This window comes from Haliotis cracherodii, unplaced genomic scaffold, assembly GCF_022045235.1.
Source record: "Haliotis cracherodii isolate W230 unplaced genomic scaffold, xgHalCrac1.p SCAF_16, whole genome shotgun sequence".
Taxonomy (NCBI): Eukaryota; Metazoa; Mollusca; class Gastropoda; order Lepetellida; family Haliotidae; genus Haliotis; species Haliotis cracherodii.
The window spans coordinates 28,029,096-28,049,270 of NW_027266271.1; the positions used below are offsets into that span (position 1 = coordinate 28,029,096).

At 38.0% G+C, this 20,175-nt stretch overlaps 2 protein-coding genes across 2 annotated transcripts; one reads left to right on the forward strand and one right to left on the reverse strand.

Annotated features, from left to right (window-relative positions):
- Nucleotides 1-1,021: 1,021 nt before the first annotated feature.
- On the reverse strand, nt 1,022-11,890 carry LOC139463654 (uncharacterized). Its single transcript, XM_071244916.1, has 10 exons — nt 11,834-11,890; nt 10,784-10,957; nt 9,889-9,973; nt 8,886-9,032; nt 7,759-7,825; nt 7,011-7,154; nt 5,995-6,462; nt 4,029-5,928; nt 1,871-1,952; nt 1,022-1,476 (listed from the first exon to the last, which is right to left on the reverse strand). The coding sequence occupies exons 1-10, from the start codon at nt 11,888-11,890 to the stop codon at nt 1,022-1,024; spliced, it is 3,579 nt and encodes a 1,192-aa protein (XP_071101017.1).
- Nucleotides 11,891-16,100: 4,210 nt separating this feature from the next.
- LOC139463532 (GATA zinc finger domain-containing protein 1-like) lies at nt 16,101-19,936 on the forward strand. The gene is made up of 4 exons (XM_071244802.1): nt 16,101-16,499; nt 17,112-17,174; nt 18,024-18,204; nt 19,604-19,936. Exons 1-4 carry the CDS (start codon nt 16,188-16,190, stop codon nt 19,927-19,929), a joined length of 882 nt encoding a protein of 293 aa, XP_071100903.1. The 5' UTR covers nt 16,101-16,187; the 3' UTR covers nt 19,930-19,936.
- Nucleotides 19,937-20,175: the final 239 nt, after the last annotated feature.

Consider the following 20,175-nt stretch of genomic DNA (forward strand, 5'->3'; position numbering starts at 1 on the left):
CTTATTAATCATTGGGGTCCCTGTGGACCCCCAGTTTTGTTGGTCAAGTTAAAACCCTGCAGCTGTGTGTCCATGTTTACTTCTCGAACTGTGTAACCAAACCAGACCCTGTAAGGACCCAACTTATATTTATGAAACAGGAAATATGTCCAACTTTAAGAGATTGATGGAAAATTACATCAATATAAATACGATAGTTAAGATACAACAAGAAGCTGAACAAACAATTTGAAAACTTGGAACAGTAATAGTATTTTACGAGTGCTTCTCTTCCAAACATTTGGTTAAAAAAATGTCTATACAATTTTAACATGTTACATTTAACAGACAAATTTGATAATAACCAAAGCTAATGGTTATTTAAAGATTTGATTGTTTGTTTGTTTGTTTTTTGGTGCACTTGGCAATATTATTAAAGAAAAAACGTTGCTCAATTAGTATTAACATCACTGCCTACAGATGTAACTAGTATTCTAATATTTACATGTCCATGATCAATATGCATAGAATACCTTACAATTAATGAGCAGCATGCAAATATGACTGCATGATTCTTGCCATGTAAGAAAGGTCCTATTGAACTGTTTCATCGACTGTACAAACCTGGCATAAAGTGTCCCTTGATTGATACCATTCGTCTGTCTGACAACATGGTTGAGTACATTACAACAACATGCTCTGGTGCAATGAGTGTTTGTCATTTGGGGCAGAACCATAATATGCCGATAGTGTACTCCTATGATAAGTAGAGGATATTATATTTGTTGTGACAGTACTTGTACAGTGGGACTTGGCTGCACCTTTATATCCTGTTAAGGTCCTGTCACTCATCTATTTCATATTTCAGGGGCTATATTTAAAACACTTGACACTTTGCTGACAAAGGGCAACCAACTGTAAGAACAACAGTTCATACACAAGACAGATGTGGCTACTGCTTTCTAGCAATGAATACCACTGATAGTATAAGTTCATAATTGTAGTATCTCTCACGCTGTGTAAAGAGCTGAAGAAACTGAAGCTAGAAACACACTCTGTCCTTCGTGCACACCATTGCTAGAAGAACTTTCAGGGGTTCAAAAACAAACCCAAAGAGAGTACAGCTGATGAGAAACATGCAGCTCCACTCTTGTGCCTGGGTAGTTGTCAGTTGAGCACCAATCATGATGATGTACACCATGGCACCCAGCGTAAAGACAAGCATCAGCACAATTAGAACTGGCTTGATCCAAAATGGCAGCACATTGCGTAGATCACCACTCACAAACCACTCAACGACATATAGTTCTTCCTCTGTGTATTCTCGGGGCAGATCATCTGTCACATAGAGGGAGTCGACTTTGTTTTGTAGGTTGATGGAGACCAATTGATTGTGTTTTCTGGCAGTTCTCTTGAGGTGGTCTCTCAGCTCCTTGTCATTTCTTTGCTTATTTTCTATCGTCACATACTGGAGGTATTGTCTAATTGGTATCAGGTCTGGGGAACAAGGTATGAAAGAAGAGCATAAATGTCATAATCCTTTAGCACACAAAGAAAAATATTTTAACATTTCAGGGAGAGTTTGTAGCAATGTTCCCAAAAGTGATTGAGTCAGGTCTTACCCGTTAAACCCACACATCTTGAACCTACGAGTATGAATATGGTGCCGACAAACCGAGAAACAGCGAATCTGGGAACAAACCCTACAATCCCCACAATGTCCAATGGACCCAACTGTGCCCAGCGAACTGTGACACCTAAAGACAGGTACGCCACCATGATTGACCCCATTCAGAAAGGTGCTAATCAATTTGTTACTTTTCTAACATTGAATATGATACACTGAAAAGTGTCATCACAAATGTTCATATTTATGCATTCACATGTTTACCTTGTGCAAGTTCCAATATCTCTGATGACTTAAACACAGACTCATTTCCTTGGTTGCTCTGGCCAAACTGACTGTACTGTCCCTTAAACATATGATTATTATCACATTATTGATATATCATGAAATCCCCAAATGTGCATGGCCCCTCAGTTGGACTCCTTATATGATACACTTGACTTTGGTTCATCTTTGGCAACCAGTACCACTTCATCCAATGTAAAGGTTATCCATGAACATATTTGACCAAAAGCCTTTTTTCATTCACATTTCTTCAACTTTAAAATATGGCATTGTGGTCCTCATTGGAAGTACCGGTAGGTCAGAGTGATGAATAAGTTCACAGCTTCAGACTGATTTAAATACAAGACTTGAGAAATCGATTGGTCAAATATTAGAAATAGGGAGAAAGTGAGTCCATATTGATCGGACAGTGGTCCCTAGCCATGTGAAGCATTGACATTCAGATGATATTTACAGAACAACCAACCAGCTACGAGGAACTACGGATTATCAGCCCCAGTGAATAAAGAGTGTTAATCCAAAACCTTGGCTTTGGACTGACTGCATTCATTCATGAGGGACAGATGATTTATAATTCCGAGTTTTGAGTGGGATATTCTGCAGATTATGCATTGACTGAGAAAATGAAAAAAAGCAACATATGCAGTGACAACCTTTCTCAGAGAAAAGTCAGTGAGGGCACCATATTGTGTAGATGAGGTAGTGTGATCAATTTAACACGTCATGAACAATGGATGACATCATACCATATTTTTCTCAACAATGAACCACTGTGACATCAGTAGGGGTGTAATGTTATAAGCAATACACAGAGCTACAGATAAGCTGCGTATTTGCGTAAAATACCCCCCAAATATATTCCAAACCCAATTACTTTAAACTAATTTGCGTACAGAAACACATACATTAAATGAAAAACTGAAATGTATAAAAACAGCACTCATAAATACCCAATGAAGCTTTTTTAGCATACGTACAACAGAGCTAATTTACGAAAAACAATTACAAGCTAATGTAGCCTTTCCGAGTCAAGGCTATAATTAGAACCGTTATATACTCTGCTGCAGAGTGTGCTATGTGATAGCACTTCCTCCCAATTTGATAATCGCAAGTACTTTGCTGTCACGAGCTTGAAATGAATTCTAGGCACCTGGCTTACTGTTTGTTGTGGGGAAATAGTGGATTCCATTCACCTAGGTAGAAAATCGGTGCAGAGAACGACACGGAAAAATATGTTGTTTGCCTGCATGACCGTATGCATGTAGCAAAACGTGAAGCCAATCAAAATGTGGAAATTATTTTGGATAAGGTTATTTCCATGTGTCTGATCTCTGACTGGTGGGTTAATGCTCTTTTGACACCAGTTATTGACAATGTACGAACAATCACAGAATGGGAAACGAAGTTTCCATGACATATTTTTGAAAACAAGGGTGAAACACTTTTCATGAGCTGCAGTTTGTGTCGCATTAATGAAATGACATTGAAATTAACCAATGTGTGTGCTTACGATGGAACTAGTATCATTCAAAAGTCCAATATTACAAGACACAATGAAATGACTTTTGTTTTGTTATTTTAGTTTAGATTGTTAGTGAGTAAATGAATCAGATGAATCACCTCCCGAATAAAATAATGCAGTTTGCGTGGTCCGAGTTGCTAAGCAGAACATTTTCAAACATGGTGGATGTTTTGCAATTACTTGGCAGCGCCATCAAGTTTCAATGCAATTCAAATACCACAATATGAATACAAACATTTTATCCTGCAGTATACAGGGTACTGGCCTACTTGATATACTGAAATACAGTTGAAAGAGGCCTCTCTAAAACCAAAACACTTTTTCATTTCCTTGAAATCTTAAAATGTTTACTCATTTTGGGAAAACCCAATAGAGTGATGAATAGATGAGTGAAAAGATATTGGTTACCCAATAAAAAATGCTGTAAACCACTATATCATTACACCTCTACCAATCAGCATTGAGAATCGCTAAATGCACATGTGCAAATATTGGAAAGTTATTAAACACAGTCACTCGACACTAATGGGTAATATTGGAAAATATAAACCTTTAATTGACATACTTGTCAAAGATGGCTTTATGAAAGTTTACTTCCAATACAACAACTCCTACCTGGAACTCTGTCTTGTAGCTCAACTTTGCAGCCTTGGCCGTCTTTTCAACAATAGCTCTGGCCAGAAGTGGCTGAAAGACCTTTTGCAACACAACTTGTGACGACAGTTGTATCTTCTCCACATAGACACAAACGCCTTGTAGCAGGTGTATGTCAAGTTTATTTCTTACCGATGCTACTGTTGCCTTCTTGTGTTGTCCATGTGTCATGAACATCTCCTTCTGAACCATATTCAGGATATGTTTCACTAAAGTCTTTGCCTGTGATAAGCACAGTTTGCGAACTTCCCATTCTGCTTCATTGTATTCTGACAAAGACTTGAAAAAGTCACATAGACTCAAACGCTCATGTTTGAATTTGAAGATGAGACTCTGAGCCAGGAGAACATCTGGACTCAAAGGCAGTTCATCAAGCTCACTGACCCATCCTGATGATGCTTCTTGAAGAATTTGAAGCTCACAGGTGAGCTTAAGATCATGATGTGTTTTCTTAAGGACATCATCACCCATTTGGGTTATAAGATCCAACATTGTTTGTTTCAAGACACTCTCTGAAAATACGTACCGATGATCTTGAAAATCAGCCAACAATTCATCTGAGGCAGTTTTTATCACAGATTCACATAAGTCCTTCACAGTTCTGTCCAGCTGAAATTCCGACTGAAGGTACATCACTGATGCTTCAAGAACCCTCTGTGTAATGATATGAGCCTGATGTTGTACAAGTTGGTTTTTCACAACTTCCACAGCCCTGTTCAATACGCCATAGGTGATGACAGCAGCAATAATCTCTGTCGTCAAGGTGTATTCATCAATCGATGCAACTGAGCCTGTTTCCCCCAAGAGAGAAATGACATTCCACACAAAGGAATAAATCATGTCACTAAGCCTTCTTTTCATGTATCTCCTGAGTTCTTGAATATCAAGCTGACTCCAGCACATTTCAATTTGAGACATTTCAAGTACATAACAGAAGGAGTTCCGAATCATGACAAGTGATAGTCCTTTAAGTAGCGAGTGGGTGAGTAACATTTTGTCACTGCTAACTTTTCTACCAGCATCAAGCAATCCCTGACCATAACTTCCTGGTTTGGAGTAGCATGCCATGACACTTGTAGCATCTCCTGAAGGTTGTACACTTTTGCTTGAGACATCTGTAGATATCAACCAACATTCTTTTGGGGTTAAGATCAGTGGTAATGCCACCCGAACTGTCCTGAATATACTATCATCTTCTGTTTCCTCTGAATCCGTTTTTCTTCCTGTATCTTCCACACTCTTGTGAGTTGTGATATTGCAGCCTGCATTTCTTTGTATATGTTGCAGAGACATACAGCGGTCAATCCACATAGTAACAGAACCACGACTGTCAAGTGTCGATCCCAAATAGGGAATGTTGTGCTTGAGACGATCGAACATTGATATATATTCAATCATATGCGAGCTATCTGTATCAGTCTGAGTGTTAGTTAAACTTGTGATTGTTGGTGATGATTTCTGAACATGTTCTTGAAAGTTGTCTGGAAAACTGTTCACAAGAAATAACATACTGTGATTCAGAGAGTGTTGTAGCTGATAAAGGCATCGTTCCATAAACCTTGTGTCATGGGTAAGTTGGTTAAAAAGCAGGCCTGTTGAAGAAAGCAGAATCCCAGCATAATGCTCAGCCAGAAAAAAAGGACTTGAGAACTGAGATTCTCTCATCAGAACTTGGAATAGATTTTTAGTAAACTGTTCTTTATCCACATCAGTAACACCACTACATTCCAGTAGACAACCATTGCAAATGTCCACATGTTCAATTTCTTTGGTCTCTTTTGAACTCGAGAAGAATTTATAATCTTCACTGACCTCTGCAGCAAATTGTACAGCAGATATGTGTGCATCAGAATGACCCGTGCTATGATCAGCTGTTACAGAGATCATATGATCATCAGGACCAGGAACAGACGCTCCCAATAACAGCTGTAAATTCTGGTGTCTGTGTGTGCTTCTATCATCATCTACTGCTTTGGCTCCAAAATTTTCAATGATGGTGTCATCTAATGCAGAGTCATCTACTTTGTAAGATGTTTCCAAGGCGATGTTTTCTTTTTTCAACTCTTGTAAACCATTAAAGGAGAAACGCTTCCGAAGCTTTGGAGAGGGGCTCACATTTCTCAAAAGAATCTCTAGACACCATGATAACGAGACAGCGACAGTAACGACAAGGACACATCCAATAACTTTATCATCGGCCAGGCTGAACACAGTGCTTGTGTCCTGTATCATTAGCAAAGTCATGAGGTTTGCAGCAAGGAGGACAGCCAGGATGGAAAAGAACAGGATCAGATTTACAACTGTAGAAAACGGACCCAATCTGACAGAACACAACGCCATGGATAACCACTGATGCTGTACACACAGGTTAGATAGATACTTCACGCCCTTGTCCCTGCAAGAAATATGATTTGGTTTAAAGAATATATAGATAGCAGAGGTAGAGGATAGCTCAGATTAGCCAAAATACTCAATGAACTTGGATGAGATGAAATTATTTACGGCAAACATTTTCTCTCAAATAAGAAAGTGTGGCTGGACATGTAGTTTTGTCTCAATCCATAGGTCTTAAGATGAATTTTTTTTATTATTTCAAGACTCAAAAGGAGAAAAATGTTATCATTATTTAACTATTTTCAAGAACGTTATGTATTTTCAGTTTTCAGCAGTTAATTTGTAACAAAATCTTAAAACTTTCGGCATTTGCATTTGTAATCTTTTTAGTCATTTCATCATCGACAGAAAGAGGAAGAATAATAACAGTGTTTCCATTCCATGATTCTGGGGATGAGCACTTGACTTCTTCACAGTATCAATGTTATGCAATCCAGGATGCAATGGTTTTGCTCTGAACATGGGTTTTCCACCGAATTCTCCCAGGGTAATCTATAGCACCATGTGGAGTAGTCCTGAATTTATGAAATTCAAATTGAATAAAGTCACCTGAATGTTTTGGCTGTTAATTCACAGGCTGTCAGTGTGACATGGGCTTCCAGATTCTGTACACACAGCATCTTGGGGATGTAGTCATCAGATGACCATAACATACACAATTCCGGAGAATAAACCTCTAGATGTGATGGTCTCCTAATAAAGAAATATAGAGACAAGAATTAACATGGACAGTCTCCTTCCGACTGCATAAAGTCTGCAGTTGATAAAAGTACAAGCAATTGAAGGACATAACATGTACAACAAATACAATAAAAAAATCGATGACAAATGAGGCAGATTATTTTGTTTTTGTTTTGAGGACTTTGGTTGCACACCAATTTCAATAAATCATTACTGTAGGTGACAGAGTGAATGTTTTTTGATGCCAAAGGCAAACCTGTGGTTGAAATGATGAACGTCACACGCCATCAGGGAATGATGACGTACAATCAACCAGGTGACCGAGCCTGATCACTTGATCCATGTCAGTCACAATAAGCTCCACAGATAATAAGTAAAAGGCCAATATCTTTCGAATTGTTTTCAAATGTGGCTGTCATTTAATCAAAATTAAACTGGTCATCAGTTTGACCATCCATGCAAAGTTTCAGCTTCATTGCTCTTTTGGTTTGTGAGTCATGATAAAAGATTTTCAGGCAACTTTTGGGGAACCTGCCATGAAATAAGGTTAAGCCAAAGAATTTAACATTATGGAGACATTTCATGTGAAATAACCTAAACATCAAAGAGCACTTACCATACAGACTTGACACCAATTTCATTGATCAGTTCAATTCCAACTGCTGTAATTTCTCCTAGATCCTCTGAAAATATTATTATAACTGAGATACTAAAATATCATCCTTCAAATGTAATAAGTTGACTTCATTAGGAGGCATGTTTTTATTATGTCATTCATAATCAAGGGTTGTACAGATGTTTTTCATCATCCTCACTTAAAATTTTCATGACATTCGAATTACAATCTTCAGAAAGTGAAAATTAAAGCTTTTTCTAACTTTTGCAACTACTAGTCAGTCCTTAAGCCACAGGGTCTCAGCAAATATGACAACAATAGTATAGCCAAGCTGAATTCATGGATTAGAAGACACTTTTATAGACTTAGGTTTTACTGAAACAGACTGAGATCACAAATGGTTAAAAATTTTGGCGTCCACAAACACTACAGTAAGTACTGGTCAATGTTGTACGAGTTCCAATTGTTAATATAGGCTTAGTTGAACATATTAATTGCTTCAGTTTTGTCAGGGAGGTTTTAATTGAGCTTTTGCAGTGATTCTGCCATCAACTTTTCCAACATATTGACACATTCAACTACTGACACATTCAACTACTGCTTGGAATACTAATGGTATGATACAGGTTAAGTCATCAAAGTTCATATTAATGAAGTTTCACTGTAAATATATAAGACGTCCAGGATGGCAATCCTGCAGGCTGGCAGTAACACTGTCAGATACATCCTTATCACAGGAACTTATGACCTTGAAATCTGTCCTTCCCATAGTTATTGGGTTTGAAACCTATAAGTAATATAAAACACTATTATTATAGTAAGTTTAGGCTCAAAATGGTAACTATTACGCCAAAATCTCTGTTTATATAACAGCACAATCATGAAGTGTTACGTATATAAAGATTTATCTACGATATGCAGCCCAAGAGCTTAAACCATTCATTTCATGTTGCACCATAGTTCTTATCACTACCCTTGAAATTGTCTGTATTTTATACTACTAGGTCTTTACAATAAATAAAGTTTTTAAAAAATCCTAACCCCGGCCTACACTATTTTGGGATGGTCTGAAACATTTAAAACACATATTTTGTGTCTGGGTCTTACAAAAATATATATGTACATACCTAATGTGTGAATGACAAAGATGTTAGTGCTGCCTCTTGTGAGAATGTCGTAAGTGGCCGACATTTTCTTCAAATGAAAAAAGGTTGAGTTGTGAAACTGACCATGAAGCTGGACAAACACCTTGGTAGTCGAAGGACACCCAGAATCTGAAAGGAATTCTTCAGCTTTTCATTCATTGTGGTAGGATCCCATAATACTTCAACACAGCCGTTAATTCTTAGTCTTACCATTATTTGAATCTGAAAAATGTCAATCTAAGATTGGGTTTCTGTCAAATAATGTTTGAAAGTTGTAGTATCATATTCTGTATAATTAGATTACAGTGGAATCTGCCTAAACTTGACTTGTGTGACCAAAGGTATAGTCTGGACAAGTGCTATTTTTGCAGGAGTTGTTGCCCTAGCTATCCCTTGTGTACTGTGTTATCGAGCCCTCGAGAAAAAAATATTCTGTTAACACTAGGATGGTCAAATGACCATGTATCATTAAATTAAGTTTAAGGTATGTTTTTATTACTTTCTGAATGTCTCACTTTGTGTAGCTTATTGGTGTCTTCCGTGGGCTTTAAGAGTCTACCGGTACCTTGATAACGTCATTAAGCGTGTGGTCACATACTGTTAAGGGGCTCGAAAACATGTGACGTGGGGATAAACATGCGTTTAGACAAAATAGATATATCATTATTCAAGAGTCACTTCCTGTATCTAAATGCCTTTAATAAAACATATAGTCTGTTACTTGTAAAAAGTAATAAGAAAATGTCAAAGTTGTAAATTATTTTAAGCATTAAATACTCTTCCTGTTCATTGGTCCTGTTATCAGTGAAATCCAAGTAACCTCTGCAATGCCATAACATTATTAATCCTATAGTAACTTGACATGGGAATTCTTCATATTGCAATTTGAGAATTTTTTTAATGAAATTTGTGTCAGACTTGTGGGTGAATATAGACCGCTGAAGATAACTAACTTCCTGACACTGTTAGCTACTACATTACTTACATGGCAGTAGTGATGTTTTGACCACGAAGATATATTCATGCATTCTCTCGTGTTCTTCTGGGTTTGTCAGTGGCACAACGATGGGCTATAAAAATAGGGAGAAACTTTAAACACATATTTAATTTATTTTATCCTGCAATGAAAGATATTATTTTAACAACTGGTGTTCAGACCATCTTTCCCCATCAAGGCCAGGTTTTGCACCATACTTTTCCACTGGATGTTTACCCTTGAACACTGTCTTTATTCAAGTAAAGGGGACTATGAGGACTACAAGTTTTTCTTGCCATATCATTATCGTATGATCTATCTTGCTACCTTGCGTCTCCCAAGGTCTGTGGAACATTTCTTCCCTGCCATGTTTGTTACCAATGCTTCTTAAAATTCTCTTTTAAAACAATATGATACCTACATTTATAAGAAATATAACCTGATGGCAGCCAGGCTCGGCTAAAGTTTGGAATCTTTCCACACAGGGGTTTAACAATCTGTTTTACACTCAGAGATAGATCAAAGTAGTCATGTGGAAGTCTCAAAATATTTATCAATATGTTAATTGTTTTTATCTGTTCTCCTGAAGAACAGTGGGAAACAACATTCTACAATTTGTGTTGAAGTTCTATGTGGAACAACCTAGATGCACATGGCGCACATTTGCACTCATGTTTAATTACTCTTCTGACATGAATTAAAGCTGATTGGACCTTTCACAAATTATTTTGGCAAATTTGAGGAAGCAGAAGATAACTTTAAAAAACACAACAAAACACACTGTCGTGGATCGATTCAGAACATTTTGATAACAATAAAATTACCTGTTAAGTTGTGAGTACAATAATATCAGAACAGTCCCACATAAATTATAAACGTGATACTTTCTGTTTAAGCCTGTTACCTGACATCTTCTCTGTAAAAACCCAATCATCACTGCCACCAGATAGAATAGACTAATCACACCGCCAATGTAAAGTAAAAATATATTCTTGGTTTCTCCAGTTGGCCACAGCTCAGACATCTCTGACAGGGGCAGTTGACATGCTTCTTCATCTTTGACTTTCGAAGAACATAGCTGCAAATATTCAACATGAAGTAAATAAATGATTTATGTCCAACTTTAAGGTGGAATGGACCATTTCGCTAGAATTAATGACATTTAGAAACTGTACTTTACCAGTGTTACAAAATTAAGGTGGGCCTTGGGTTCTTGAAATTTGATCCTATAGTATTTGAATCTAGGTAACCCCTAAATCTTTAATTTGTTTATTCTTTTAAAGCAAAGCAAACTTGTCTGTGACTAGTGAAAATCTAGAGGGACCTGTTATGATTTCTCCAAATCTAGTTTTTTTAAAATGGGGGGGGGGGGGGCTTTGGTTGTTAAAACCACAGTAGATCTCGAGCGGTAAGGAACAATCTTTGTTCCAATGGTTATGAAACTAAAACCTTTTTGTCTAGGGTTAGGCTATACAGTTCTGGATTCTATGCATCTAATAATTGACAGGGCACCCTTTTCATCCACTATGCAGGTACACATGCAGTGGGAAATTAAAGAACTTACAACTTCAATACATTGTCAGTTTGTCACTAGGCTAAATGATGATTTCGCACAGGTAGTTCTGATCTAACCTAGCTTTGTGGACAAATCAAATATTTACTTAAATTGATGTTCATTTCTGCGCTCATTTCTTGATGGAAATGTCTGACATCTTTTTTTTTCCAGACTGGGGTAGACCTTTTTGGTCATACAGCCATCTAGGCCTAGTTCGCTATTTTGAAAGGTTCCTTTGCCTAGGCCTAGTGGCCGTATCTTACCTTGACAGGCACCGTTCAGTGATAAAACAAAGATCGTAAACGGCGATTTTATCACAAGGTCCCAAGGTCCATGTAAAAGATATACTTTTCGTGACGCTTAAAGTTCTCCTTTCCACATCATTACATTGCTCCCTACCTTGAAGTTGGACACATCATATTTTTCGCAAGTAGGGAACCATGGCGTCTGCACCATACATTCAGAACGTGTCGTACATGTACGTATAAGTTGCTGCCGTCGAGATATCTAAAGTCGCATCGAAACGTTCCGATTTCACACGATCTTGAAAGACGGGCGATAACTCTTTCTCCTTTCACACCGGTGCTCACAACGTGACCGGACTTTTCTCTTGTTGGTAAACAAACGCACTTTGAAATCAGAACAGATTGGCCTACTGCAAGCCGTTTGGGGCGCTTTACATATTATTTTGCATAATTATATCAAGATATGCTACTACAGCAGCGACAGAAATAAAATGTGGTCATTATTTCTTTCAGATGATGTGAGTATCAAAGTGAGTAATTTTTTGTGGATTATTTATCAAAATGTAAATGGAGTTGCGGTATATAAATACTGTATTTAAGAAATAAACGACGAAGGGAAGTTGTTTGCATGCAATAAAACACTGCAGTGAGAATAAACCATGAGGGGAGATTATCGTGGAAGAATTGTCACACCATGAATGCGGCAACGCTGGCAAAAAAAAGATACCGATTGGTAACTTACATAGTTTAAACGCCTTCACTGATCTTTTATATAAAACGTTTGTTTTTTTATATTTTATACAAAACTCCTTCTTTTATATAGGGCGGAGGTCTGGTGTCATAATGTATACAGAGCTATAGAACTGGTCCACCTTTATGCTTGTAAATAATTCCTTGGCTAAAACAGTGTACATCGAGTGTTACGGTGTATGGTGGATGTGATATATTACATATTTCAATTTGCTAGAATTCTTAGGTTCTGGTTCAAGATTCTAAAAATGCCTCTTGATAGATTACCAAGAAAATGTTATAATATAATGTTATTGCATGAAAAACATGGAATTCGCGATTGGGTATATGATGTAAAATCGTTATTAAATGAATGCGGTTATGGATATGTTTGGGATAATTAATGTGTGCCCAACAATTCAGATCCGTTTTCAGTTTCTATTCGCCAAAGACTTAAGGATATCTACTTTCGAAAATGGTCATCGCATGTTTTAAGTTCAGAAAAATGCAGTTATTACAGACGGACAGTTTATTCAGTAATTTAGTCACCAAGGCCCATAGTACAATGCAGATTGGATAACATTTGTCACGTGATGTTCATGATTAGATTTTAAATCTAATTACACATTCCTCATTTTTTAAATAACTGTGGATCTCCCACATCTTGGGAAATCCATACATATGAAAAGCCAAATAATAGATTTCTCACATCTGTAACCCGATTATTTTTACCATTATCATCAAGTACCTTTAACATTTTGTAACACTGATATGGGTATCTATCAAAAATATTCTTACGGCGTGTTTGCAGTTTTTACACACATTTCCCAAGAATACTATTTGTTTGATATCGATTAGAAAGGATTAAGAATAGCTTTAGCACAGGATGCAGCTCTTATAGACTTGTGGTTTACGTAGGCAGACATAGAAACATAACTAGAGTAATGAGAATGTGTGAGTAATGTGATTTAAATGTGATTGAAGATAAGTTTCATTTTCTGTTAGTTTGTCCAAAATACGGCTATCTAAGAAATAAATATATATAGAACTGCCTTTTTATGTGCATCCCACTCAACAAAAATGTATATCGATCATGTCCACAACCGATTAATCATACCCTTCTATCAATGTTCATTTACCATGCTATGTTAAGTAGAATATGACCTGTTAAGTTAACGTATATGCAACCATCCCCGAAGTTGTACTGTGGGCCTATGGCCTTTCAGTGTGGAACAAAACTTATCCTTATCCTTAAACTGCGACAGTGAGGTGCATGGCAATATAATCCATCAAAGTGATCATATCGCCAGCTCTCTGTATGGCTTCGATGACAGCACGTGGTGCCGTACAGCCAATGTAAACAAGGGATAACTACGCAAATGGAAATAGCTTTTCACGATTTAGGAAATTTTCTCAATGAAAGTTAACCCTTCCATGACATAATGTTTATCAAGATGTGTAGACTTGACAGATATGTGGCAGAGGTGCCACGCTGGCCGCATGGAACTCTGGTGGGTAGGAGAGCGCATTCTAGTATGATCAACGCCCTTAACCCAACACATACACTCTTCAAAAAAAGAAACGCACAGGTAGTATGTAGTTCATTGAACCTGACCACAAAGAAAATCCGGTATAATAAATGTTATTGGAAAATGTTGGTGGCCTGATATTCGTCAAACGGTGCGTCAAAACGATTTGCAATGTCTTAAACGGCATTGTTTTCACACTTGTTCAAAAAAGTCATGGAGAAAAACAGTAAAGCAAAATACACGTGCAACTTATGGCATTCGTAACTCGTGGTGCAGTGGCTATAAAAAAGGCAAGCATAAGCTAATAATTTGTCATTCAATTGTCAACATTTTTCAAGTTCGAAAATGCCGAGACTCAGCGCTGCCGATCGGAACATCGCCATTGGACGTATCCAAAGAGGGGAATCGCAGTCTCCTGTTGCACGCCCTTTGAACGTCCACCACAGCACCATTTGCCGCCTTTGTGACCTATACACACAGTTGAAATCCACTGCAGACCGTCCGAGAACCGGCCGACCAAGAGATACCACCCCTACACAGGATCGCTACGTTCGACTGTTCCACCTACGTCATCGCAATGTCACAGCTACGAAAACTGCAGAACGCATCCATGGTTTGATGAGGATATTGGACCAGACTGTCAGGAACTATCTTCGCGAGGCTGGCAGACCCTCTCTCTCTGTCTGTCTGTCTGTCTGGGTGTGTGGGTGTGCATCTTCCCGAGGCAAGAGAGTTAACTGACTTTAAAAGTCCAGTTTCCACCCTTGCCGAACTAGGCTGGAATTCCTGGGCTCGATCGTAGCGCCACCAGTGGCTATTACGAGTTATGTCCTTCCCATGCCTCTCCTATTGACCAATCAGATTTAACCTCTCGTATGACTTGCATTAGCTTCACACAAAACGGTGGCGCCCAGTCAAGACAATCTGATCGATAATCAAGATCTACATTGTGATAAAACGAGTCTTACATCGCGAAGTGCATCAAATCACGTGAGCACATTGATTAAAAACATGAAAAGATTTAGAAAATATCTGTTGACAACGAGTTGGCGGTGCACATGCTTTGCAAATCCTGCAGTCGACCGAAATCTGCATGACACTTTACGAACCGGATTTCGATTTTGATTGGACTATGCATAGACTCGTTAGTCCAGCCAAAATGTAACTCCATAATACCAGCCTAGTTCGGCAAGGGTGGAAACTGGACTTTTATAGTCAGTTAACTCCCTTGCCTCGGGAAGATGGTGGGGGTGTGAACAATCGTCTTAATTTTATTATGCATAGTAGCACAGTATACCTGACATGTAATTCGCGAAACAAACTGACGTCCAAATTACACGTTCATTTCATGACAAACTGAGGTATTTTACATAAGAGATATCGTTCATGTTTTTCGTTATTCTACATAGACATCCAGTTAAGAAGTTGTGATGGAAGTACATGTAGAAATGAAACAGTATGATCTTAACTTTCGTCATGCCTTACCACTGTTATACGCGTACGTCATCCTGTGAAAGGGTAGAACGTCATGGTTTGGGTTGTAGGGGAAACGATCTATGATATTTTGTAAATGTTTGAAATACATAAACACACAATCTTACATTTCTATCGTATCCTTTGTCGTTTCATTTACGGGTCGTTTTTTCATTAGGAGTGGGGCCGATTCTAATGAGGAGCGGGGCAGTTTTTGATGATGAGTGGGGCCATTTCCGCCAATGAGGATAAGGGCCATTTCCTCCAATGAAAAGTGGGGCCATTTTCGCTAATTAGGAATGGGGCTGTTTTCACTAATGCGGAATGGGTCCGTTGTCGCCAAACAAGATCGAGTGGGGAATTTTTTTTAAATTGACTAGTGGGGCCGTTTTCGCCAATGTGAAGCCATTTGCACTGAGGAATGGGGCCATTTTTATCCAGCCACAGGGACTATAAATATATATATTGACCTTCGGATGTGTTAATATTTGTAATTTTCAATGTAAAAATGTACCCTTGAAAATCACAATGATGAACCCTGTAGGGTAGGACTAAATTCTATTATTAAAGGGAAACAGCACTCCAACTTTAACAGTATATTGATTTCAAAATTATCTCTCGATTTACATGCCGGGAACTTGACAGAGTTACCTCCCTCTGTTGAATCTTCACTTCTAGAGACCAGTTAATTCAATACCGGAAACGACTAAAAGTTACCCTGAAACAAGCGGTTTTTGTTAATTTTGCAAAAGACTGCTGATTGCTGGTTTGTTTAACATGCCCCTCGGTGCAAAACCAGCGTGTAACTCTTGTAAAATCTCAAATTCGACACTATGGAGGAAAGGGGTTCAAGGTGAGGTGATGTGCAATACCTGCTTTCTCAAACAGTCTGGAAATGGCGGCGGGAAAGAGGCAGGATCAAACGGGAATGGGACGTCCTTGGGTAAAAACAATGGTTTGTCGAGTTTAGTCGGTGGACCCGTGTTGAGGAAAAGCTCTAGGATCAGACCGTCCAAAAGTAAATTCCAAGCGGCGACCAAGGCTCTAGCAACGAAAGGGAAAAGCAGACGAATAATCTTCAAGAAAAGTGTAAGATTACAAACAACACAAAGACCAAATGCAGTGAATTATTGTAGGAAAAAATAGAGTTCTCACTTCTGCATGCTCGTTTAGATATGAACTTCTATTCATTCTATTTCTTTCACTGTCAATAGGATAATGTTTATAATTGATTGTTCAATCCTTTTAGGATCGGGTGGTCAGGCTCGCTGACTTGGTTGATGCATGTCATCGATCCCAATTGTGTGGATCGATGCTCATGATATTAATCACTGGATTGTCTGGTACAGACTTGATTATTTACAGACCGCCGTCATATAGCTGGAATATTGCTGAGTGCGGCGTTAAACAACAAACCAACCAATTTTTAGTTTCTTTCCAAATTACATCAGGCATATTTCGCCATTGTCAAAATATGCATGTGAGTTGCTGTAAGTACCACAGCTCTGAAATTCTCCAGAGACTGTTTTGTGTTTTGAGCTGCAGATGTATCGGATGTGTGCTCCTGAAACTATGATAGACATGTTACATGATATTGAAAAATGTGTTTGTTTGAAAACATTTGATTTTGTATTTAAGTTTGCCGTCCAAAAGCAGCTTCCCACTACCTCACTGAAATGTTGTTTCATCTTGTCCTTTCAGCAACCCATTAAGGCCCCAACAGCTGTTGCAACTGTAGTAACGGGTGACAGTGTATACCATAATGTAAGTATCAGGACTATCACGATGTCCATTTCCTAGCAGGTATATTAAGTTGAAGTAAAGGTGTCTACAACTCAAGTTTCAAATATGTTAAAAAAATCTAGAATGTACAATTTGGTCATTCTTTATCATTGTTTATTGCAAATTATGATTCCAGTGCACTGATAGTTATAATAGTAGGCATATTGAGACATGATAGTATAAAGCATACAAATCATCAATGTTATTGCTGTTGCAAAATGTAGATACAATTTATCTTTAGGAAATATGACATGGCACATGACGAACCTTTTCATTTAAAAGACCAAACATAGTCATTGAAGACATTTGTGTTTGTGTTTCGAGATAAGTGCCTGCCTGTACATGCTGTAGGCAGGTAGATCTTGTATCGAACCCATTGTTTTCAAACTGTATGGTTCCTTATGACCTGCAGTAAATTTACATGTTGATTTATCACGATAGGCTGCAGTTTTAAATGGGCCCGAAGAGTTTAATCAGGGCCTGCAGCTTCTAAAGACTGTGGCACCCTGGCAATTCTTTTTATTTCAAACACACTTAGACATATTAGATAATTCATTCCAAAATAGGATCTGTGAACTGTTCTGTTTGTTCAGGAGACAAGTCTGTATCTTTGAGGGCATGTCACTGTTTATCTATTAACATGATCAATGATGATATGCTGATTTCATGCCTTGCCCCTCCCCCCACCCTCCACCCCCCACCCCCTCCCCCTCATTATCGACTGTCATGCACCCCTGAGATGCAAAGTGCTCGCTGTTGACAGTAATAATACTAGTACTATTCAGTATTCTGTTTTTGTTGTTTCACAAATGTTTGTGTTTTGTCTCGCAGGGCATGTACTTTCAAGTTGGTGACATTGTGTCCTTGGTTGATCACGACAGCTCCGTGTACTATGCCCAGATTCGTGGCTTCATGCAAGATCAGTACAATGAGAAGAGTGCTGTCATAACATGGATGATTCCCACATTATCAAGTCCCAAGGATAGGTTCGATCCATGCACCTACACTCTCGGTGAGTCAGAGTATTGGACCCACCTGAAGAGCTGGGTTAGAATATGTCTTCAGCAACCAATGCTTGTCATAAGAGGCGACTAAGAGGATCACTCACTGGTCAGGTTTGCTGACAGTTGACGACTGTCGTATCCCAATTGTATAGATTGATGCTCATGATGTAAATCCCTGGACATTATTATTTACAGACCAACCTCATATTGCTGATTTCGATGTTAAACAGAATATCGGACATAGGGCAGTGTTGTTCATTTTTTTGTCATGAATACTCTGGACCTATTTGCCACCATGTCTTCATTTTGAGTCTGAATACTCAGTAAAATATCTTTTGCAGCTGAGAGTTCATTTATTTTCTGATCCTATTGTCTTTAGAGAAATCTATGCCAAACATGCATTCAGAGAGGCATATTGATTAGTTGTCAAGCTCATGAGCAAGCTGCTGGCAAGAGAAATTCAGTATCTAGTGACGTCACTTTAATGTTGTGGTAGCGATAGGTCCAGTGGATGATATTGGAATGGAGATTTAATGTACTGGATAATCAAGGAAGGATGTCGTGTTTATATACTCAATCATCCTGACAAGTTTTATGTTATTTCAGCTCAGTTGCATCTTATCAATGCTTATGAAAGGTTCCACTGCGAGTTGAAACCACAAAGTATTCAAAGGTTAAAGTTTGCATGGGTGATCTCAGCAAAGAGGTTATTCAGCACTTTTACAAGTCTGCAGCAGATGTCATTAAAAAATTCTAAACTGGAATTAAAAGTTTTTCCAATTTATCTTATTATATGTGACTAATAGCTAATGTTATTGCTTTATAGCAATAACCTGTATTTGAATGATCACAGGACTGATAAAGAGGAAGGTGTTGTAATGCTCAGTTATGTTATTGCATTGGATGCAATTTCAAAATAAAATGTTAAAATAGGCCTACCTCTGAATTTATATAAATAAGGCCTTAAACATGTCAAATAAATGATAATTTTGAACAAAATAACTCTGTCTTCCCAATTTCCCTGCCAGGGGGCTTAGTGAAAAATCCTGGATGAATCTCTGCTTTAACATTTAGATGCATGCTTGATTTTAGTGTCTCTAAAATGAGTTTATTTATTATCTGAAAGGCTTTGTGTAAGTCACAGCAATGGTAATACTGTATTATAATAAGATTTAAATATAACATTGTTTTCATGTTTTTCCATTGCTGTTTATCATGTAGATCCTACCAAACTCTGCGACACATGCGACTGTAAATAAATGAGTAATCAAAAGTATTGCAACAATTAGGAAAAAAACAATTTTATGAAAACATGATTGTGGTCATGAAGTGACATAAAAAATATATGCTCTTGAAACCCACCCTAAGATGTTTCTTGTATTCATTCTTAAAAGTTTCTAATTTCAGGCCCAGAAGAGGATTTGCCACGGAAACTTGAATTCATGGAATTTGTTTGTCATGCCCCATCGGACTACTATAAGGCAAAGAATGCCCCCTACCATTCGCTCAATTCCCAGCCAGACCTGTGTTACATATGGACAAACATTGGCCCTCAGGTACAGCCAACACCATCCATTGATGAGGTGTTTGGCTTAAAAAAGACACAAAATAGTGCGCCAACCAAAGTGGACAGTAAGGACAGGGAACGTCTAGATAAGCATGATAAACAAAAGGATAAGGATAAGGATACAGACAAGCATGAAAAATTTATCAAAGTAGAAAAGGATGTTTAGATGAATAAATGTGAAGATTTTTATCATTTCTTTTGTTGTCATTATTCGTGTTATTGGGCAGTTGTCCAGTGAAACATGACTGATCAAATGTTTGGTCTGAATTGGAACCACGTTTCAAATTATTTACTTGTCAGGAACTTCACCATGGGTATTGATAGGGAATTCCTTTTAACATGCGACCCTTGAAGATCTGACTAGGGAATAGGTCCTCAGCAACCCATACTTGGGGTAACAGGCCATTATGCT

Coding starts and splice junctions, on each gene's coding strand:
- LOC139463654 (XM_071244916.1), bottom strand. CDS start 11,890: ATGGTGCAGACGCCATGGTTCCCTACTTGCGAAAAATATGATGTGTCC. Junction 9,974..10,783: donor TTTTACAGAGAAGATGTCAG/GTAACAGGCTTA, acceptor CTATTTTTATAG/CCCATCGTTGTGCCACTGAC. Junction 7,155..7,758: donor ATTGGTGTCAAGTCTGTATG/GTAAGTGCTCTT, acceptor TTTCTTTATTAG/GAGACCATCACATCTAGAGG.
- LOC139463532 (XM_071244802.1), top strand. CDS start 16,188: ATGCCCCTCGGTGCAAAACCAGCGTGTAACTCTTGTAAAATCTCAAAT. Junction 16,500..17,111: donor GAATAATCTTCAAGAAAAGT/GTAAGATTACAA, acceptor TTGTCCTTTCAG/CAACCCATTAAGGCCCCAAC. Junction 17,175..18,023: donor GTGACAGTGTATACCATAAT/GTAAGTATCAGG, acceptor TTTGTCTCGCAG/GGCATGTACTTTCAAGTTGG.